Source organism: Cryptosporidium parvum, chromosome 5 (genome assembly GCF_000165345.1).
Source record: "Cryptosporidium parvum Iowa II chromosome 5, whole genome shotgun sequence".
In the NCBI taxonomy this organism is placed as follows: Eukaryota; Apicomplexa; class Conoidasida; order Eucoccidiorida; family Cryptosporidiidae; genus Cryptosporidium; species Cryptosporidium parvum.
Genome location: NC_006984.1, coordinates 553,202 through 576,155, shown reverse-complemented (window position 1 = coordinate 576,155; position 22,954 = coordinate 553,202). Strand labels below are relative to the sequence as shown.

At 31.3% G+C, this 22,954-nt stretch overlaps 10 protein-coding genes across 10 annotated transcripts; 4 read left to right on the top strand and 6 right to left on the bottom strand.

The window, feature by feature from the left end:
* Positions 1-1,085: 1,085 nt before the first annotated feature.
* Positions 1,086-1,892, bottom strand: cgd5_2630 (60S ribosomal protein L7-B; Rp17bp; L30 RNA binding domain; the record flags this gene model as incomplete). The annotated part of the gene is made up of 1 exon (XM_626200.1): positions 1,086-1,892. The coding sequence occupies one exon, from the start codon at positions 1,890-1,892 to the stop codon at positions 1,086-1,088; it is 807 nt and encodes a 268-aa protein (XP_626200.1).
* A 607-nt stretch (positions 1,893-2,499) lies between these two features.
* cgd5_2620 (penguin protein containing pumolio repeats) lies at positions 2,500-4,479 on the top strand (the record flags this gene model as incomplete). Its single annotated transcript, XM_626199.1, has 1 exon — positions 2,500-4,479. One exon carries the CDS (start codon positions 2,500-2,502, stop codon positions 4,477-4,479), a length of 1,980 nt encoding a protein of 659 aa, XP_626199.1.
* A 220-nt stretch (positions 4,480-4,699) lies between these two features.
* On the bottom strand, positions 4,700-5,821 carry cgd5_2610 (phosphoglycerate mutase family protein; possible fructose bisphosphate phosphatase; the record flags this gene model as incomplete). Its single annotated transcript, XM_626198.1, has 1 exon — positions 4,700-5,821. A coding segment is annotated over one exon (1,122 nt), but the record flags the coding sequence as incomplete, so codon positions are not given.
* Positions 5,822-6,421: 600 nt separating this feature from the next.
* On the top strand, positions 6,422-8,074 carry cgd5_2600 (putative leucine aminopeptidase; of possible plant or bacterial origin; the record flags this gene model as incomplete). Its single annotated transcript, XM_626197.1, has 1 exon — positions 6,422-8,074. A coding segment is annotated over one exon (1,653 nt), but the record flags the coding sequence as incomplete, so codon positions are not given.
* A 1,021-nt stretch (positions 8,075-9,095) lies between these two features.
* cgd5_2590 (Alg5 like dolichyl-phosphate beta-glucosyltransferase) lies at positions 9,096-10,184 on the bottom strand (the record flags this gene model as incomplete). The annotated part of the gene is made up of 1 exon (XM_626196.1): positions 9,096-10,184. One exon carries the CDS (start codon positions 10,182-10,184, stop codon positions 9,096-9,098), a length of 1,089 nt encoding a protein of 362 aa, XP_626196.1.
* A 944-nt stretch (positions 10,185-11,128) lies between these two features.
* cgd5_2580 (hypothetical protein with signal peptide, possible transmembrane domain near C-terminus and predicted SMART Znf_C2H2 domain) lies at positions 11,129-11,830 on the top strand (the record flags this gene model as incomplete). The annotated part of the gene is made up of 1 exon (XM_626195.1): positions 11,129-11,830. One exon carries the CDS (start codon positions 11,129-11,131, stop codon positions 11,828-11,830), a length of 702 nt encoding a protein of 233 aa, XP_626195.1.
* Positions 11,831-12,568: 738 nt separating this feature from the next.
* Positions 12,569-13,675, top strand: cgd5_2570 (hypothetical protein; the record flags this gene model as incomplete). Its single annotated transcript, XM_626194.1, has 1 exon — positions 12,569-13,675. The coding sequence occupies one exon, from the start codon at positions 12,569-12,571 to the stop codon at positions 13,673-13,675; it is 1,107 nt and encodes a 368-aa protein (XP_626194.1).
* Positions 13,676-13,814: 139 nt separating this feature from the next.
* cgd5_2560 (MutL family ATpase) lies at positions 13,815-16,268 on the bottom strand (the record flags this gene model as incomplete). The annotated part of the gene is made up of 1 exon (XM_626193.1): positions 13,815-16,268. One exon carries the CDS (start codon positions 16,266-16,268, stop codon positions 13,815-13,817), a length of 2,454 nt encoding a protein of 817 aa, XP_626193.1.
* Positions 16,269-17,019: 751 nt separating this feature from the next.
* On the bottom strand, positions 17,020-17,745 carry cgd5_2550 (polyubiquitin with 3 Ub domains; the record flags this gene model as incomplete). Its single annotated transcript, XM_626192.1, has 1 exon — positions 17,020-17,745. A coding segment is annotated over one exon (726 nt), but the record flags the coding sequence as incomplete, so codon positions are not given.
* A 1,131-nt stretch (positions 17,746-18,876) lies between these two features.
* cgd5_2540 (WD repeat protein) lies at positions 18,877-22,230 on the bottom strand (the record flags this gene model as incomplete). The annotated part of the gene is made up of 1 exon (XM_626191.1): positions 18,877-22,230. The coding sequence occupies one exon, from the start codon at positions 22,228-22,230 to the stop codon at positions 18,877-18,879; it is 3,354 nt and encodes a 1,117-aa protein (XP_626191.1).
* Positions 22,231-22,954: the final 724 nt, after the last annotated feature.

Below are 22,954 nucleotides of genomic sequence, written 5' to 3'. Positions count from 1 at the left end.
TTTGAATGGGTTGAGAAAAAAAAAAAGCGAGGCCAAACTTGAAATGACACTTCCTGCTTTTTTTTCTCTTTAATATTGACAATAAACGGTATAGGTATAAAAATATATCGTCCTCTTTATTCTAATTGAAGGCACTTTACGCAGTATAATGCGTTTATGTTATCCTTATTAAAAGTCCAAATTCTTAATTACCTAGATCCTATTCACCTTACACGCACAATATTACTTTCCTGCTTCAATCTAGATATTCCAATGTTAGCTTCTTCGTTATCAAGTATCGAATCAGTAACCTTAATCTTCTTTACATTCTCTCTATGACTCAAGAGACGTTAGCACATACTGTGCTTCACAGCATTTAAACGATGATCTTCACTCGTTTTGTCCAAAATTCAACATTAGTTGTAAACTTTAATTATTGATCTCCCTGGCCAATCCTTCGGGCTGTCCCCCCAGCCATTTGTGATCTGCTACACTCCAGTATGTACCTTATAATGTATTTTGTTGCGTATATACCCCTCCTCATGACCTGCACTTCACGTCTCGAGACGGGAGCCTTGTCATGTTTTCTTTTTTGCCTATTTATACTTATTATTTCAATTAAAGAAATGGGCGGGCACATGCGGCACTTGCCCGCGTTCAAATAGGCGGGGGCACATATGGCGCATGAGTTGAAGCACTGGTAATAAAAGGAAGAGAGAGGACGAGTCTAAAGAGAGAAAGAAAAGGAAAGGGGAGGGGGGAGTGGGTTAAAAGTGAAAATTATAAAATAAACTACTGAGAGTAGGATAGTAACAACACGAGGGGGGGAGAGTGGCCAATATAGAAAGGTTAGAAAATCTTCGGTATTAGAATAGGTTCTGGTCAAGATTGTCACAGTTGTAGGATATATGCATGCATGCATGCATATATGTATATATATAAGCTCTTTAATAGTGAGAGGCAAATATTTTGAGAAAAAGTTGATTTCTTGAAGTACCTACAGTTATAGTAGTAGTTATGATATTAGTAGATTTACCGTCGAAGTATCAGTATCGAGCAACTAGCCCCAACAATGTTGAATAGAAGTGTATAATGAACTTAAGTAACTAAATAATTTTGCTGATTTTTTCATTAATACTTTTTCCAAGAAATCCACTCTCAAATTTCTTAGCATCGAATCCTTCCGCTCTCTTTAAATTACAAAGCTGAAAAGGAGCAAGATTGCTTGTAATAGCTTCAAATATTTCCTTATCCTGTTGAGTCTCACAACCATTCCATAGCCCAGTAACAATATCTTCAGTACATAAAACACCAATTTCACCAAGTCTATCTTCTACAATGTTATTATCAGTAAGAAGAACTTTTCCTTGTTTTTTTTCGGATAATTTTGCTCTACTTTGACCTTTTGATTGGACATTTTGATGAGTAAATGCTCCTTTTTTAAAAACTAGAGTCTTTAATAAATTTAAATTAGGAAATCCATAAAAAACATAGGGCTTTACTTCCCTCAAAACACGAATTGTCTCATCAGTATGACTCAAAATTACTGCAGAAAATTTGTTCACCAGTCCTAAATCACGAAGTTTTCTGTTTGATTCTAGTGATCCACAAAATCGACTATTTCTCACCACCAATACTATAAGCCTACCATTAGTCTTCTTTGGAGTTAGATATGGCTTCTTATCCTTATTCTTAAGTCTTCTCTTATCAAGAATATTATTCCTAGATTTTTTAAGAATTCTCTGTAATGTTTGAATTTCTGGCTTATGTAACTCTTTTTTAATCTTTCTCCTTTCTTCTCTATATTTAAGTCTTCTATCAGTGTCAACAATCTTTCTACGGCGTAATATTCCTTCTGCTATTTTCAAACTCTCACCATCATTTCTTGGTTTCAAAATATGTTTCTCTTCCATCCTTTTTATAACTTAAATTTACTTATTTTTATTATATTTACCTTATTTTAATCCTAAGTTTTTAAGCTTAATTTTAGAGAATTTAATTTCAATTCCTTAATAAAACAATCTCTCCTCTTAGTCTTCTCAAATTGTTCGTAAATTTATAAAATTAAGCTTTTCAACAGAAACCAAACAATTAATTTCTCTAAATATTTAGTTCTTTAACCAATTTTCTTGCTTATTTAATCAAAATGTCATTTTTTTACTTACAGATTGAGCGCCAAATTCGGCGCCAACTACCCACTTTAAATTTGTGATTATTCATTTTTCTATACCGGCGTAAATATGTAGTAAAATTTTAAATACAAAAAAAAAAAAACTTTCGGAAAGTTGGAAAATTTATCTTCAAAGTAATTTTGATTTCAAGTTAGGGTTGAAGGTTACAAAAGTGACAATATAATCAATACTCTTCATTCTTTTTAATTTATACGATTAACAACTGGCAAAGTTGTTCTAATAAGGAACTAGTCAAAGCTTGACAAAGCCAGCTTGTAATAGCAGAAAAAAGAATAATTAATAAATTATTTAAAAAAAAAGTAAAGAATAAGTGAAATAATATACATAAATGGAAAACAAGAATGAAAAAACAACCAAGAAAACCTTGAAAAAGGGATCTGACCCTTTGGATAAGGAATTTAAAACATTATATAGTAACCTACTTCAAACAGTTGGAAAAGACACAGAAAAATCAGTAAAAGAGAAAGAAACTCAAGAAGTTATTGAAAAATTATGGAACTTAATTAAAGCTAAATTTTTGCAGATTTGTCGCAAACCTGTGTATTCAAGAGGAATTCAATCTATCCTCAAATGGGGTTCAAATACATATAGAAAAGCCATCTTTGAAAAGATGAAGAACTATTTAGTGGAGCTTTCAATTGATAGCCATTCCAGTAAGATGGTTGAAAAAATGTATAATTATGGTTCTCCAGAAATCAGAAAAACCATAAGAGATGAACTACTTGCTAAATTTGACCAACTTGGTTATTCAAAATATGGATCAAAAGTCTTTGGGCATGTATTCAGTGAAAAAAGAAATCCAAGTGAATCCTGGGAAAGTATTAAGAATGAAATATTATTCCGAATCTTAAGTACAAAATTGGCTCAGTTTTATACCACAAATGGAGGAGATTCTAAATCAAAGAATCGTTCTTTTGTAACTTTCTTTTCAAATTTAGAACATCAAAATGCAAAAATGAGTGTTTTGGAGAATTCTGTTGTAAATATTCAAAAATTTGTTGATGGAGAATTATTGGATAGACCATTTGTACATCTTTTAATCTGGAACTATATTAAATGTTGTATATCATTTTACCAATTAGATGATCAAGAACAAAAAAATGATGAAGTTACTATAAAAAAGATTCCTATTAGTAACCAACATTTATCTTTAGAAAAGATATCCCAAGAAGGGAAAAATTGTTTGACTTCTTTATTAGATCAGATTATTGAAGGATCCTATAGTCTTCTAAGTACTAAAGAAGGTGTTGATTCTTTAGTAGTATTACTTGGATTTGCAAAAGCTCAACAAAGAAAGAAATTGCTTAAAAATATTAAGAAAGATATAATGGATTTAGCTATGAATCCTGTTGATTATATATTATTACTTAGATTAATTTCTACAACTGATGATACAAAAATACTAAATGAAATTATTTGGAATTCATTTATTTCTGAAGGAGAATTAAACAGACAGATTTTAATGAATTCTTTCTCTGTTAAGTTAATCACATACTTATTAGTTCCTCAAGTAAGCCTTAGAAACTTTACTCAATATGAATACTGGGCTTTAAGCTTGGAATCCTTTACATCTTTAAAATCAACGCAAGTGAGAATTCAAGAAATGAATAAAATATGTTTGCCTGCTTTAGAAAATCTTTTATTTAATTCAAAAGATCAAGAATCTATCCTGGAGAATCTTATTCTAAATGTTAGTGGTAAAGAGCTTATTTTAGCCCTGATACAATATTATTTAGAAAATAATGAAATATCTGGACAGAAATATCATAATAAAGTACTTGAACTTATAAATGATTTACTTTCTAAACTGATTACTAACAATTACCACCTTCTAAAAGATAATACTGGTCACAGAGCTTTTGTTTCTATTCTAAAATTAATTAATGAGCTACCACCAAATATTTCATCTGAATTTGACCCTTTTAGAAATACTATTATAGTTATATTTGAAAAGTCACTTTTGGAAATGCTATCTTCCAGAGCTGTTTTTATTTTAGTTGAGATGATTGGACAAAATTTCCAACAAAAGGATTTCAAGTCATGTACAATGTGGAGAGTAAGAGTTAAAGAACTAATTAAGGATGTAATTCAAGATTGTATTTCTAATCTCAAAGAATCAAACAATAGCACAACAGGAGTTGAATTAGTTGCCAAATACACAAATATTAATGTTAATGTACAAAATAATTCGTTTATAGAAAATGCAAATAATAACAAGAAACCAAATAAAAGACAAAAAACAACTCAAATTTCAGATTCTTTAGAATTTTCAAATTGCCCTAAACACAAGAAAAAAATTCACCTATAACATAATTAAATTTAATTCCTTTGTTCCCCTACCACACAGCTTCTATTTATACTCACAGATTTATTTACTTATCTTTTCTTCATTCTTGTATGCAATTTCATTTAGGATGCGCGCGCAATCTTACGTGGCAGAATGCATGCATGTGCAAACTGCATGCGCAGACTTGGGGGGAAGAACAAATAATAAAAAGTAGTGAAAGAAGAATTAAGTAGGTTTTTTCTTAGTCTATATTATCTTGAGTATTGTAATCTTTAAAATATTTACTAACAAAAATTTGAGGATTAAAATCAATGAGATCGTCGTCTTCTTGTATATCTGAGTCATCCAGTATTTCTTCATCTGTATAATCACTATTAGAAATATTTTGTTTGGAGCCATTAGTAGAAGCATTAAAATTATGTTCACAAAGTTCTTCGCTTGTTTCTGCTGTTGTATTTTTCTTAACTGAACTATTATTTCCTTCATGATTTGGAGAAAATTCGATCGGACTTGAGTTATCAGAATCCTCCATAATATCTAATACAGGAGCATTTACCAATTGGGGAACTTTTTGAATGATTTGTAATAAGTCCTCATTGGTAAAAGTTGGTCTATGAATATGTTTCCAAGTGTTTGATGATAAGGAAAGATCCCATGGACATACAGACTTTACCCAATTATAAGAATTCGCTATTGAACCTTTTTCTGGATCTCTTCTAGTATACCAAACAATCTGACAATTATTAATTTTGTTTATCTTAGTATTTACATCCCCTCTCTCACTCTCAAGCAATGCTCTAAAACTTTTAATTACTCCTCCATGGCAAACTATTATAACTCTTAATCCTCCACAATTTTGACTCAAATTATCTAGTACTCTTTCAATTCTAAGGCACAAATTCGCCAAAGATTCTCCTCCTGAGGGTTGCCAATAAAATGCGTTTCTCTGCTTCCTGACCATTTCATCTGGATGCAATAACACTCTTTCTTGATGAGTTTTATTTGCCAATACTCCTCTATCTCTCTCTCTTAAGTATATATCTGTATTCCATAATGCATTTGGTAGACCTAACATTGCTGCAGTTTCCATTGCTCTAACATATTCTGAAGTAAAACATTTATCAAAAGTAAACCCAATATTGTTCTTAATATATTCTCCAGCTATTCTCGCTTGTGCTCTTCCTCTATCAGTTAGTCTATATTGACTGTTGTGTCTACGTCGAAACTCTCCAGTCCATGTATGTAATTCCCCTTGCCTTGCTAACCTTTGAGCTAAGTTACCTTCACTTTGTCCATGTCTCACAAGTACAAGATCTACTGGCATATTCTTGTACATCATCCTTTCAATATTTACATTGAGAAATCAAGTATTTTTATTATTATTGATTTGCTATGTTTAGACTTGCGAATTTTTACTAAGTATTATTATTTGCTTTAAAAGAAGAAAAAAGCCACCAAGGCCACATACTTTTAAATCCAATTTCTAGTGATCAACTCAAAACCCTTGGATATAATAAAATATTGTATATACTTTAATCAGTACTCTTCTTATTGGTTTTTTATTTCAATTGTAGTTGAGTTTATATCTAAGTCACAGACCGATGATTATAAAAAAAAGAGGAAAATATGAATAATTAGAAGAACCAAATAAAACTAGTATTAGTTAGAAGATACTAACTTTGACTTAAATTTACCAAAAAAAAAAAATTAGATTCAAACGGTAAATCTAATTATGCCAAAATATTATTTGTATTAGATTTTACTTTATTTTTATATTAATTATTTTATTCACTTTAGGCGAGAACTGCTAGTTATATATTATTATTTTTCTTATTTTTTTGTATACCGGTAAAATGTATGCAAATGCCGGTACATTGCCAGTAGTGGGAAAAGTTTGAAAAAAAAAATAATTTTTGTGTGATTAAAATTTTTGTATTTAATAGACAATAAAAATTTTGTATAGTTTCCTGAGTTAAGGTTGGACTTAGTTACATCAAAATTGATTATTTTTGAGCCAAGAAGAATTGAAGAAATTGAGAAAATGGTAAATCCAATACATCCAGAATGCATTCCAATGTCGGAATTTAATGAATCATTAAAATTTGAATTTTCAGTCCTAAAAGATAAATATGACGAAAGCTTAAAAGGGGACTGTCTCGTATTATGCGTTCCAAATAAAGATATTATGCAAAGTATACCTTCATTTTATGAATCTTTAGACACTATTTTAAATGGAATACTTAAAGATATTATAGAAACCGCAAATCAAGAATCATCTCTTAAAGATGAAAATAATACAATTCATGTGAATTTGCCTCCAAAATACCCGTTTAAGTATTTGATGTTAATATCATTTGGTGAGAATAAGAAAACAAGTCCAGTATTTTTCAATAAAATGATAACTCAAATGAATGAATTCCAGAAAAAAAATAAGAATATTCAAAGTTTTACAGTTGTTCTTGGTTTTGATAATGTGGTATCTTCAGATATTATGTATTTCTGTACTCAGTTTCCAATCGATAACACAATTGAAAAGAGATTTAAAGGAAACATTGTAGGCTCTGAGCCAAAGAAACCAACAAAGAAGATTGAAAGAATTCACTTTGTTCTTAGGTCAGAAGATACTATAAAGGACTGTAATAGTAGAGTTCTGGATGCTCAATCTGTTTCTAGGGGTTTATTATTCGCAAGAGATCTTACATCTGCTCCTCCAAATTATTGTGACCCAGTCAATATGGCAAAAGAAGTTATTAGTATGGCAAAATCTGTTGGGCTTGAAGGAAAGATTCTTCAACCAAAAGAATGTGAAGAACTTAAGATGGGAGCTTTTCTAGCTGTTGCACAGGGTAGCAAGTCCCCAGCTCAATTTGTCCACCTTACTTATAAACCAAAGGGAGAGATTAAAAAGAGAATTGCCTTAGTAGGTAAGGGAATTACTATGGATACTGGTGGATACAATATTAAGCATCAAATGATTCATTTTATGAAGGGAGATATGGGAGGTGCTGCTGCTGTTTTTGGCACAGCTCTCTCAGTTGGGCTAATTAAGCCAGAGAATATTGAAGTTCATTTTATTTCAGCAATATGTGATAATTTGGTCTCCAGGGATGCTTATTTACCAGGGTGTATTATCACTGCCTCTAATGGAAAAACCATTGAAGTTGGTAATACTGACGCAGAGGGAAGACTCACTCTAGCTGATGCCCTTGTCTATGCTTGCAACCTCAAAGTCGAGACTGTCATAGATTTAGCTACATTGACAGGGGCTAACTATAGGCTTTTTGAGGGCAGATATGCTTCTGTTCTTGGAAATAATGACGAATTATTCCAGATGATTCAAACATGCGGCAAAACTGTTTATGAGAAATTCTGGCAATTACCTTTAGACCCAGAATTTCAAGAAATGGTCAAATCTGAAATTGCTGACCTAAATAATACTTCTGAAGGAAAGGCCCCAATTTCTACCTCAGCTGCCTTTTTGTGCGAGTTTGTAGACAAGAATGTGAAATATGCCCACATTGATATTGCTGGTTGTTCTGGAATGGGAACCTTTGGTAATGGCTTTGGCGTCAAGACTTTAGTTACTATTATTAAAGAGCTTTCCTCAAAATGTTGACCAATTTGCCAAACAGCTCTCTTTTCAGCCAATAGCCTCATCTTTTCTTTTAATAACAAAGAATAGTCTCGGTCACGCAATATTGAAGTAGAGGGATAGAAACATAGAAAGGTAGATTATTAGAAGAAAAAATCGGGATTTTTCATAAGTCTTAAGGAATTCTCTCTGTCAAATCTAAGCTTGAATATTCACTTTTTTTACAAAGGTCAACTCCTATTTTAAAACTAATTACACCTAGAATTGAAAAGTTGAAAAAATATTTAAAAAAACATAGATAACAGCCATTTAGGACGATACTTAAATTGACAATATGTCATTGCTAGCTAAAACTGTAATCCTTTTTCAAAAAGCATAAAATTGCATGCAGAAATGAAATTCTCATTTCGCATGTAGTTCCCGCCAAAAATTGTTAGAACAGACCGCTTTGTGCTCCACTAATATTGCTTTGGCTTGTGTATAATGGCGCCCGATTTTGGGCGCCTAATTGTTTGAATTGCCACTATTAATAGCTGTCTTGTATTGACTATACTAGTATTCAAGTAGAATCAAATATTAAATGTTGGAGTTTTTCATTATTATTACCAAAATAATAAAGAGACAATATACTGGGTAGGAATGGTTTGTCTCGTAAGCTATTTTAGAGAATTTTATCAAGAACAAGGGAGTCACTTGGATTGATCCTCCCGGTTCTAAATCTTCGATGATGAGTGCCAAAGTCAGAGAGGCAATTTTTGCTTTTATTGAAGAGAATGGCAAAGCCGTAAATCTTATACCTTGTTACAACCACGGCCTGAGGAGTATATTTTAATAGAATCTTTAGTGGGAGCAGATCACCATTTTCGCAAATCTACTCATTACTTTGATACTTTTATTTCATAACTTTTCTCAATTGATATCCCTTTAGGGACTTATTTTTAGATGTTATATATTTTTGTTCTCTACTACGTCTCTCTTGGCCCAAAATTGCGTAATGGAGCTGACGAGTCTCTAATTTAGTTTTCTTCCTTGAAAATGATGGGTTTTAGCTGGTTTTCCTATAAGTAGGTACTGGTTTTTCGCAGGGCCTACCCAATAGACTATGATCTTTGACTTTCCATATGTGAAGAATATAAAATGATTTAAGGATTAGGATATCCAAGAGCATTTTAATGGAGTCCGAAAATACGGACAACTTCGAACCTTGGACTTCTTTCCAATCAACACTGACTGGTTGAATCTCAAGATTAAGAATTTGGGCAATGATTACAATTTCAATATCAAAAGCCCATCTTTTAATATGCAAGGAAGGGAAGATTACTCTGGCTAATCTCCTTGAGAAGAGCTTAAACCCACATTGAGTATCATTTAAATTTGTATTGATAATAACTTTCATAATCTTATGGAAAGCTGTATTCAAAATCTGACGATACCAAGCTCTCTCAATATTAGAAACGTTGTCTTCCGATAAAGCATTTATATTTCTAGACCCAAAAATAATCTGTTGTTGTTCGTCTTTACTTAAAATGATGTCCTCCATTTTAGAGAAGCAATCAATTTTAGTTGCTCCATCTGCATCTGCCATTAATATATATTTCCCGAGGCTTGCCATAACCCCAATTTTGACAGCAAATCCTTTTCCTTTGTTTACAAGACTAGATAATAAACGCATTCTGCCTCCAATTATTTCTTTATTTTGGATTTTTTGTCTCCAAAAATCCTCACAAATTTTCAAGGTATCATCACTTCCACCATCATTCACCAAGATTATTTCATATATAAACTTTGGATCCTCTCTATTCCTACTCTCCATATAATAGACCATTGAGCTTAAATTCTTTAAAATTCGATCCTCTTCATTAAAAGCTGGAATTACTATCGATAAATACAATTCTGAATCCTTCAATATATTTCCACTAATAGTATTCCAACTTTCCTTATCTGCCTCTTTGCTAATTTCATAATTTTGACTATAAAATACCTGCCTAATAACTTTGTCATCATCTGGTTCAGACTTTATCTTATAACTTCCTATCAATATATATGTAACTAAAGCCAACCCCAGAACTAGGAAAGAAACAAATAGCATTCTGTGCTTAAATATAACTTTCCATATATCTCCTTTAAAATGCATTTACAGCCATCATAATAATATAATTGTAAACTGTTCTTATTAACTAATTGAATAAAGACTTGGCTTAATTGTTTATTTGGAAAATTACTACTACAGTACTCAAAAGTTGCAAATTACTACCAACTTTTCCTAAATATCTTCTGTCAAAACTTTATTTAGCCAATTCTGTTTTCTTTTGAATAGTTATAATCACCACTAAAACTTAATAATAAACCTTAAAACTTAATATTTGTATTGTTTTTGAAAAAAGAAAAATCTCACACAGTCTATAATCTCTCAATTCCTCTCATAAGCAAACTACTCTTCAAACTAATCCAAATTGTCTAAAGTGTAATCTCCTCCTTTTCTTCTTTCCTTTCACTTTCTTTCCCTAATCCTTGCTCGAACCTGAATAATATAAAAATTTGAGACAGTTCCCGCCAATTTGCGCCCGCCGGCTGCATGTAATTTGAACTATTATTACATGTTTATTGTAATAGGGAGCAGAAAAAAGAAACGGCAAAAGCGCAGCTGGGTTCGAATCCCATTGGCTTTAATATTTATAATAAATTTTAATATACAATACAGAAATATTTTTTTGAGATTCTAGGATCGAAAAGAGACTTAAATTCAGACTATTTTCTTTTTAAAAGGAATTGTAAATGCTATTTACCAAATTAAACAGATAATTCTATGTATTTAGAGGAATGCTGATGAAATAGATAATTATACTTTATTGCATTTAAATTTATTTGAATATTTATTGTGAATTTAATTCTATGAAAGTGTGTGCGTACGTACTCTAATTGTGTAAAATATTAATGTGGTGTATATGAAGAAAAAAAACGATTTAATTACGAGCATATATAAATAATATTCAAAGCATAGCTAGTCAGTCCAAACTAGTCAAATTACGTTTAAATACTTCAAAAAGCAGGCAATAGCAGTAATAAAAATTGGAAAGAATGGCTCATACTAAAACATTCCATTTGGCGCTTATTTTATTTTTTCTAACAAAGATATCCCAAATATACTGTGATATCAACTGTTCAAGGCAAGTCTCCAGAAGAGTAAGTCATGCAATAAGGAAACTTCTAAAAGATAAAAAAGATATCTCAAAGCATTTACTGCCTGAATGTGCTTTCAACCAAGAACACCACATATTCAACTATGAAGAAAAAATCAATATAGTTTACCCAACGGGAGAAAGACAATGCGGATTTTGTGGGGAAATATTTCAAGATGAAAAAACCTATGACCAACACATGGGAAAGTCTCACCCATCTCTCCAAAGCGGGGAATTCTATTGTGCAGAGAAGCTCTGCACAATTTTTGGGGAGTGCGGGGAGCCCGCCAGAGTGCAGGCATGCAGTTCTGCCGCGCAGGATGAAAGCCTTTTGGATTTTTGCAGGAAAACAATAAAGAGTTGTTTTTCAGAAGACAACAAAGATTCCAAACTTATTGGAATAGAACTGAATCAGAAATTATGTAATAAGGAAAGAATTCTAGAGGTCAATAGGTGTATTGAGAAGAAGGTTCAGCAGAGCAATGCAAATGTTATTGAATTCCTCTTCCACCATTTCTCAAAGGCTCTATTGATTGTTATTATGTTATCCACGTTTTTTATATCATATAAAATTAATTTGCATGTTAATAAAATTAAATAAAATATATATTTTAAAAAAACAAAAAATGTTTATTGGGTGTTTAATTAGTTTCCAGTAATACATTTTAAGAGTAAATATTTGCAATTTAGATTTATTTCAGTTTCCACGTTTTTACTTTATATTATAATTATTCCTAAAATGTGTGCAAATGCATGCACACATAATTAATATTAATGTAAAATTAGTATAATTTTGGAGACAGTGAGGAAAGCGTAATTTAATTTCCTAAAATACTTCTAAAATTAGGGAGTAAGATGGGTGAAAGAGAAAAAAATACGAGAAAGGAGTGGAAATCAAATATTTTTCAATAAAAAAAATAAGTAAATAATATTTTCCTGTAAGCTTTAAACGGAGTCAAAGGGGATCTTTTAAAAAAATTATAAAGCTTGCCATAGACAGCAAAATTAGTATACAAATTTTTCAACAAATATTTGTTGCTGTCCCATTCTGACTTTAATAGCCGCCTGACTGAACTGTGCACGCATGCACACATTCTATTTTCTTTGCACCACGAGGCTATAAAGAATTTAAAACTTCTACCACTTTGAATATACTTAGACAGGTAGTATTTAAAAAGTAAAAAAGAACAAAGTGAGAAGATCTTTTAACCATTCTGAAAAAGAAAAAATTAAGTTAGCAAAAAATCATCAAGAGGAAAACAAAAAGTAGGCAAATATTGATGAATATATTTAAAGAATTAGAATTAAAAGGAGAGATTTAGTTTTGTAATGTGTGTTTATGGAAGCTCGAGCAATTCAAATATATAAACCGGTAAATAAGAATGAGGTACGGTTAGTCTACAGAATAAAGAATTCCAGTGTTTCAGGGGAAAATGGGAGGCACCAAAAGTCCTACTCCTTTAACAAATACGGGGAAGAGAATGCATGGAATATGGCAAGAGATGCATTCAAATTTATTAATAATAATAATAAACTACCTTTTGACTTTAGCGACCCATGGAAGATGAAACTTATAAATAAGAGAGGTAGAAAGAGCTTAAGCTATAATGGATCTTCGATTAATGAGCAAAACTCGCCATCAGTAACAAGTAATAAAAGACTTGCTTCGCTTAAGAATGAACTATATAGTGAAAATTTGATAGAAAGAAATGTTACAGCAAGTAACAATAATGCTGCAAATCATTCGCCTCCATCCATTTCTAGTGTCAAATACTCCTCATTGAAAGGCCATTATAATAATATTGACTCATCATCTTCCCCAGTATCTCCAGAGGTTTCACCAAATTTTGTATTCAAATTTGAAAATAACTTTTCAGACTTAGATATGAAAAGTAGCCATAAGGACTACCATCTACCCTCTTCTTCTTACCTATATTTGCTTGCAACAGCAGCAACAGAAATCTTTGAGAAACAAGAAGTAGTAAGTGCTGAGAAGAATGTCGTGGCTCTTGATAATAGTAATGATTTTCTACAGGAGAGCAACGATGACTTGAAAAAGGCTACTACATCTCAAAGTAAAGTAGAGAATGTAGGTTTTGATACTTCATTAATACATCAAATAATACAATTTAATCATCAGAGTCAGAGTAAAAGCACAAATCTTAATCAATCATGGTCTTCTACCGCATCATCATCATCCCCTACATTATCCCAAGTACTCTTGCCAGAAATACCAAAGATAATGTTAAACCCAGATTCATACTTTAATTTAGCAAATATGCCATATTATAATGTACCATTATACTTTAACAACCAACCAAGTAACCAATATCATCCGGCACTAATTAATAATATCAACCAGAATATCATGCTTTTAGATCCATCATTTTCGTACTTGTCAAGTAAAAATAATAGTAATCTTAGTACAATCCAGATTCCAAAGTGAAGTTAATATGGAATAAGAATTTAATATTTGCCTTAGTCTAAATCTAAGCTTTGATTAATATAAATAGCATATTTTAGCTTTGTTATTTGTTATAGGTCAATAAACTACCTAGCTTCCAAATTTAAATTTTGTCGAATCTCTAACATCTCTCAAAGACTCGGTATAACTTCTCTAGACTTGAGAGCTCAATAATGTTCTGAGAAATCTGATCCTCAACAAGGATCAAGTTGTTATTATTTCTTATAGCTTGAAAAAGTAGTTCATTATCTTCAATACCAAATAGGTAATAATCCACCAATATTTCAATCAATTCAATAAATAGCTCATATAATTTTATAATATAATCTTCACTTATTTTATCTGATAAACAGTTGTTTTCCTCATTAAAATGTGGATTTAAAATTTGTGCACTACCGGTATTTAATAATTTTTGTTTGCATGCATGCGCAATGTGGAAATTCCAGCATGCAAAGATGACGTGTTCAAATAATTCCGGTAAAAAATCTATATTTGGAACAAAATTCCCAAAAAATAGGGGAAGTGTTGAGAAAGAGTTGTTTGAAGAATCGAAATCTATCCCAAGCACTTTTAGAATATCAAAATACAAATAAGCTTGACTATTAATAAAATCTTTGAGCTGAATCTGGTCGTTCTCATTTAATTTGTAATTTTTAACACTTTCAGTTCCAAATAGTGAGAGTTCTCCTAGGCTTACTGGAGGGTTCAATTTCAATAGTGGGATATATCCAAGTCTACAAATAAGTGATTGTTTTAAGGCTATTTTGGACATTTGTTCAATATTAATCAGTAAAATTTGGTTTTTTGCTTGTATAATAGACCAAGAAGATTTTATTTGTCCAATATAAATCCCATTAATAATATTCTTTGTTAGACTTTTTAAGTACTCCATTTTGGAGGCTTCAGTATTATCATTCATAATCTCAATTTCTGTTAGAAACTTTTGTTTCACTTTCGTTTGAAAGTTCTTCATTTCCTTGATTAATGGGATTGAATCATTAGTCAGAGACCAACTTAGTACATGAGCATCCATAGCGTAGTTGGATATATCAAATAATCTAAAGATTTGTTTATTTTTTAGTGAATTCTCTGAGGTTGACGGGTGATACAATTTGGTTCGAAAATTCTCATTTGTTTGGTCTTCAGAGCTTTTATTTAAGTTAAAACTATGTTCTAGTACTTCATTATCTCCATTTTGAAGTTTTTGGTGATCTTTCTCACTTAATTTCACCTCTTCTTTTGAGTTTTCTTCGCCTCCATTGGGTTTAATTGAAGAACATTGAACATTCTTAGCAATACCATTGGAATTATCTTGTTTACTTTCTATAGTAATTAGAGAAATATTTGAATGTTTCGATATACTATTAGATGAATACTCTTGCAAAACTAGCTGTTTTGAATCAGTTCTGACTCTTGTTACATTTTTTGTGGAGTCCATATAGTTTGATTTTGTCTCACCAGAACTAGAATAATCCTTAAGTTCAAGTCTTGGTTTCCTTTCCAAGACCATGTTTCTTGAATAATTAGAAGCCTGAAGAGAACACATTACTTTCCTTTGTATTGCATCTGAAATTAAAGTTTCGTGGCTAATATAAACCAAATTCTTTGTTGGATGAATATTAGGATCTATTGTTTCGGAAGGTATTCTTACTGATACAAATGCCCAATAATTTGACTTTGTATACTGATAAGCTGTCTCTATTGCCTGTTTGATTGCATTATTCTTTACTAACCTTCCATTAATAAATATAATCAGGGTGTTTTGCTTTGGATTATATCCCAATCCCGAAATATACAGCTCTGCTGAAAAATCAGGAATTTTTAAACTTAATTCATTACTTTTTTCTTTATTTAAATCTCTTGGTCTCTCTGAATCCCTTGAAACTGTAAACTGTATTAATTCTTTAACCACATTTGAGCCATATAGCAAACCTATTACATTCTTTCTCGTTTTTACTCCACCATTTGTCCTCAAATCATTCGTATTTTGACCAAATTTTCTCACATTAAAAGATACTTCAGGAAACTCTATACAATACTTCTGAACTAAGTCCAAACATCTAGCATATTCGTCTGAAGCTGAACCCATTGCTCTTTGCCTTGATGGCATGTTATAAAATAGATCATTAATCTGGACAATTGTTCCTCTTTTTGCCGAAGCTACCTCTTCCAATTCTGAAATCATCTTCCCATCTGAAAATGATGCTCTGTATGCACAATCTGACATTTCTGTCTTAGACGTTATACTTAATTGAGATACAAAACTTATACTTGATAATGCTTCCCCTCTAAATCCAAAAGTTTTCAAAGATTGAATATCCTTCATTGTTGTTAATTTACTAGTAGCAAACCTCTCACACAACATTGGAAAGTCATTCTTATCTATCCCAGAGCCGTCATCTGATATCTGCAAACTTTGAATTCCTCCTTTTCTTAATTGTAATATAATATTCCTTGAACCTGCATCCAAGCTATTTTCCAATAGCTCCTTCAGTGCATGAGATGGGCTCACAACTACCTCACCAGCTGCAATTCGGGATATAACTTCATCAGATAATTTCCTTATCCTCCCCATTTATATTCCCAAGTCTTAAAAAACTTACTTCATTCGAATTTTCCCGCCAATTCCTTCATGGCTTTTCTTTCAAGGAAATTGTTGAATGCTTACATGCCGGTAAAATGCATGCAATTCTAGAATAACCTGACAAAATTTCAAAAGAAAAAAAAATAAAATTACAGTTATACAATCTATTAGATATGATAAAGTCCTATAATATCTAACAAAATACTTTATTCCTCCCAATAAAGTTAAAACAACACACTCATTATTAGGTCAGCAAGGGTCGTCATCCCTGAGAGTTGATAGCCCAATATAAAATATCCGCATCCTGTCATTACCATTGGAAGGGTTAAGAACTATGAAAAGGCATCAAGACCAGCAAATGGCGCATAATCACTAATAGAGATATCTTTTGTTGAAGGATATACACTAATTCCTGATAGTCAATCAATGTAACTCTTGCCATCCCAACCAATTTCCGAAGATTTGAAAAGGTCGGCATTCCAAAGAGAACCAAAAAAGTAACATAGTGCTTTATATTCAAAAGAAAAAAAGGGAATCACTTAAAGATAGTAAATTATGTATTTTACTATCCTATGTTCCTCCAAAACTCCCTTTTCAATTGAAAAATATTCATCAACAAATCTCCTCCCTAAATTGATCTTCCTTTACTTTATTCCTCACTTCCCAGTATTGTTAAAAACTCTATAGCTTGATTCATTAGTAAACAACTCTTCTCTTTGCTACAACCTAATAGACATTGTTCTTACATTCCGCCTCTAAGTCTCAGGACTAAGTGTAAAGTGGACTCTTTTTGAATGTTGTAATCAGAGAGAGTTCTACCATCCTCTAATTGTTTTCCTGCAAAGATCAAACGTTGTTGATCAGGTGGGATTCCTTCCTTATCTTGAATCTTTGCCTTAACATTCTCAATTGTATCTGAAGGCTCAACTTCCAAAGTGATAGTCTTTCCTGTCAAAGTCTTAACGAAAATCTGCATACCACCTCTGAGTCTCAATACTAAATGTAAAGTAGACTCTTTTTGAATGTTGTAGTCAGAGAGAGTTCTACCATCCTCTAATTGTTTTCCTGCAAAGATTAAACGTTGTTGATCAGGTGGGATTCCCTCCTTATCTTGAATCTTTGCCTTAACATTCTCAATTGTATCTGAAGGCTCAACTTCCAAAGTGATAGTCTTTCCTGTCAAAGTCTTAACGAAAATCTGCATACCACCTCTAAGTCTCAGGACTAAGTGTAAAGTGGACTCTTTTTGAATGTTGTAATCAGAGAGAGTTCTACCATCCTCTAATTGTTTTCCTGCAAAGATCAAACGTTGTTGATCAGGTGGGATTCCTTCCTTATCTTGAATCTTTGCCTTAACATTCTCAATTGTATCTGAAGGTTCAACTTCCAAAGTGATAGTCTTTCCTGTCAAAGTCTTAACAAAAATCTGCATATTTGTATTCTTTGAACAATCCCTATAATAAATAAGCTATTAATTACAGTTAACGAGTTTATACAAGGATGAATGTTGATGAGGCTTAGTGTCTAGCCCAGACAAATAGAATAATCCACTGAATACGTAATATTGCCGAATTTCTTTTTGTAGTATAAAGCCAATAAACTAGATGGAGAAAGAAAAGATTGAATTTGTTTAACTGTTGTAATTCTTTCTTCAAAGTTATCTGAGAATCCTGAACAGAAGTATTAAGTCACAAACTTCAATTTGTTTCATTCAGAAAAGAAAAAAAAATACATTTCCTCGGCTCATACGTACCCCCACACCACACCCATATCTCATTAAGCATTTCATATTACAAATTATCGCCACAACCCACTCATCGTAATGAAATAATAATACATAAATACAACCTGTGTGTGCCTGTGTGTAGTCCCTCCATCATAGAATCTTTCATCCAAGCCAACATCTAACCAAGCACAAATATGCGGCTCTTGGCCTGATCTCTGCTTAATCCACACTGCATTTCTTCCATTATTACACCCAATCTGGCAAAACTCCGCCTTCATCAACAAACACCCATCTAAATACACCTAAACTTACCCTATTCAATACTCCTTTTGAAAAATTTTCTCCTTTCCTTACTTAAGCCAAATTTCTTGCTCTAAACTCAAGTTGTATTTATTTCAAACAACCTCTCGACACAGACATTGTGGGCAATGTTGGCGGGCTTCTTTGTGGCGGCAAACTCCTCATTTTGCATGTAACTACCGGTATAGAAGCCATATTATTTTACTGTCGGATTACGTGTAATAAAGTAAAAAAAGTATATATTAATCTTCTTTTACTTGTACACAATAATAAATTAAATAAGAAATTTTTTTTTGGTTTCATGAATATAAGTTCTAAAATAATAAGGATTTAATATACAAGCTAAAACTACTTAAGGAAGTATGTTATTGAAATTTTTTTTATGCTAAGCTCGATTAATGTGGAAAGTCTATTTTTTTCTGTTATTAATACTAATATTAGTTACTTAAACAAGATTAAATAGCTGGCAGGATCCTGAGCCTCCTGAAATTAATATTTTATCATTACTATTAGAAATAGAAATACAGCCTAAAATGTAAATGTAATTAGTGATCGTTGTGAATAATTTATTCGTTAAAACTTACTTGGATCCCAAATAGAAATTGGAAACTTTCTTGTTTCCACAAAATTTAGCATTAGTTCATCGAATCTATTAGAATTAAGTATTTGGTCCCATGAAATCGAATATAGAATTCTTTTTATTGGATCATAACAAAGGTCTCTGATAGAAGAAAAATGAGCATTCGAAACTGAAAATAATGTTTCCACTATAATACTATCTTCTTTTTTCTTGTCTGTAATTATTCTTGAAATTGAAATCTTTTGGTCATGTCCAGAAGACGCAATTAATCTGAAATCTTTCTTGTCCGTATCCAATAGTATTACAGAATTTACTCCAGAATTGTGAGTTTTTATCTCAAACTTGAGTTCTAAATCTATGTTAAAATCATTTATAGATATTCCTAAATTTCTACTCTTGAGTACCTTAATGCTCCCATTTGAAAGCCCCACAAGCACCAAAATCTCTCCTGAATCATTTTCCGCTCTTATTGAAAAAGGTACAAAAGGTAAACCAAAAGTAACAATTTTCTTCAAATTAAATTCCAACTTTTCTCCCAAATCTAATAATTGGAAAGAAAATATCAATATTTCTCCTTTACTCGAACCTACAATTACAATCAACTTATAATTTTCACCCATTGAAATTGGTTCAATTACATAATCTAGTGAGATAAATCTACAATTATTCTGTTTCTTGTCATTATTATTCGAAAAAATTGTCTTTATCACAATATCACTCTCACTCCTTTCTTTTCTAATCTCAAACATATGAAACATTTGTCTCCCACCTGTTATCATTAAAATTTCAACATTTTCTCTTATATTTACCACTTTAAGCCTTCTAATAGGATCTAAAAGCCTAATTGAATGTATTAAACACATTTTTGAGGGGTTTGATACATCATAAAATCTTACAATATGGTCCTCCCCTCCAAAAATTACTATATTATTATTCATCCAAGCTGAAGAATGAATTAGCCTTGAAGGAGGATTCACGTTTAAACACTTTGTCATTAATAATGGATTAAGGAAATTATTTGAAAAGTTTTGACTTTCTAAAATCTTTCTAATATTCAATTGATCAATCCTAATTGATGGTTTCTGACACCAAATCACTTCCAAAAGATCCTTATCATTATAATTTCTTATATTAATTTGGAATGAACGTTTAATTCCTCCAAATTTATGTGTTAATAATAATATTGGAGTAGATGTAACATTTTCCTTCGCTAAGTAAAAGAATAACTCATGTTTTACTGCTCCTATTATTAACCAATTACTGTTATTCAACTTAAAACATCTAACTATATATTCACACTGGGAATTCCATCTATGTGACCATTCTAATGTAGCTTCATCTTTCACTGAATACTGATTAATCTTGCCATCTTGACCTGTTGATAGAAATACCAAATTATTGTTCGAATCATTAATCCAGTTAAGACTTGAGACATTCCCCTTATGAGAAGCACTTAATACATTAGATAACCAAATTTCTATAATAGTATCTAATCCATCAGAAATCGAGCTAATCCCCAGTCTATCTTGACTAACCTCTTTTTTTAAAACTTTGAAATTCAATATAAATATGTTTCCACTTACTGTTCCACATACTATTTTACCTTGAGTATTATTATTATATTTAAAAATATCCAAACATTTTAATTCTCCATATTTTGGGGTTCCTTTTATTGGTACTATTGACGTAATCCATGGATTAGTGGATTCATCTTCTGAATTGTGATCAATTTTGTGGAATACTGAAGCTCCAACAAATCCTTTAGAACATGAAGAAAATGCAAGATAAAGTTCATTCTCTATAATAGTAAAATACTGGACAAAAGTAATATTTTCTGTCCAATTTGGCAAGAAAAGCTCATTTTTAACTTCCATTTCATTTTTAATTAAATTTACTAGTCCATGTATAATTTTCCCTCTGGAAGATCCAAGAACTAAATGTCCGTTATCTAAAGAAGACATTGAATACACCAAATCTCCTAAATCATGAATTTTAATACTTTCCCACTCATGTGATGAACCTTGAGAACATTTCATCCCAATGCTTAGAATTCCTTGTCTGGTAACTCCAATAAGTTTAGATTGATCTATCAAATGAGCTCCTTGATACCAAATAGAATTTGAATCATTAGTTTCCGGCTGGTTATTTATATCTGGAGAGATTTTCGATTCTGAAAATGCAAAATAATCATCTTCACAAGTTAACTCAAATTTGTCATCTTCAATATTAGTTTGTTCATATCCTATAAAAAATTTCCAGACTTTTAAATCTCCTCCTTCTCCTCCAGTAATAAAAGACCAATAATTTTTATTATTTTCTAATAATTGAGACATAGAATGAATAACTCTTCCTCCTCTTCCTTGATGAGCTTTTGATACTTTTGAATTAGGACCATTAATACATTGTATATCATTACCATTTATATTGACATAAGATTTTGATTTAACTTCTTTTAGATTCCAAATAAATAGATCTCCATCTTCAGAAATAGATGCTATTAGTTCTTTTTCCCATAAAGTATCTATGGACCATATAATAGCCTCATGCCCAATTAGTATATATTTAGGATAGAATCGGAACTTTTGAGTATTTTTAGAAAGTTCTAGACAATTTTCTTCTTTCATCCAAAGAATAATCTTTCTATCATCAGATGAAGATAGAATACCAGATCCATCTCCTATAATCTTGAGATCATATACAACTCCATTATGAGCTTTAAGGATTTGTTCCTGAATAATACTTTCTTTATTAATGGTTAATATTGAAACATTGACAGTAGAGAAAGCAGATCCTGATACAATCATGACTTCTTCAGAATCAGTAAGTATATGAAATTTCATGCAATATAGAGTTGGAGATTGAGGGATGATAAGATTTTGAATCTTAGGAATGATATAATCTTGGGTTTGTTGTTCAAATTGACAAAGCCTTATTTTGCCAGTAGAACTTCCAATTAGCCATTTTCCTTTAAGATAATTACAAGATTCAAGGAAAAGATCATACTCGTTCAATTCTCCAACTTTGATAGAATGAATTTTCTGACATTTTGAGTCGGAGATATCTTGTTGTGATTCCTGAATATGTATACGACACCAAACAACTTTGTTAAGACCATATATAGCAACTAAATCATCTAACTCACCATATTTTATCCCATAAATATTATGAGAATCGTGGTAAACTAATTGATCGTAGATTGTTTCAAAGTTTTGGGAGTATATTCTCAGCTCATTTCCAAATCCTGCTAAAATAAGATCAATATTTCGAAGTTTAATTGCCAAAACAGAGTTAATAGGCTTTAGTGAGCTTAATGGCTGAACTCCACATATTTTCGTATCATTTTCCATTTTATAAAATGTTGGAAGTTTCAGATCAATTAATTATTGTTAAATTGACATATTTCATGTCACGTCTAGCAGAGACAAATATAAATTAGGAAAAGGTTAAAATTTAATAGCTATAAAGGATATATAACGAGCTTTGCTATAGAATCATAGCTTAGTATTTCATGTATGATCTAGAAAGGATAAAATTCTAGCATTTATCTAAGTTTTTATGGTTTTTTGGATTAGAAATAATAGTTCATTGATTGAATTCAGAACCTGAAAATAGATTCCGGTATACATAGAAGAATATATCACTTAACATATGAGCCTAGTTTATCTTTTGTAATAAAAAAAATAAAGGAAAAAAAAAATTGGTTATACCTTTCGGCGAATGAAACCAGCCTTACGCAGGGGTTTGCTAATCTTCTCTGTTTTTAAAGCCAATTTTAGAATCGGGTTCCCGCAAGGAGAACCCAACACTTAACCTTTCAGTTTTTATATTAAAAAAAACTTTATTTAACTTCATAATGACGTGTCTGGGTCTTGGCGCCTAAATGTTAATAATAAACCGGTATTAAGAAATGGTTTGCATAAAATTTGCATGCAATGACAGGAATTGAGAATTTTTGCATGTGGAAGCGGAATAAATAGTAAAGGATAGAATTTTAAGAGTAGAGTTTGAATAAAAAATATTATTGATTGATAATAATACGAATTAAATATTAAAAAAAGAGAGTGAATAAAT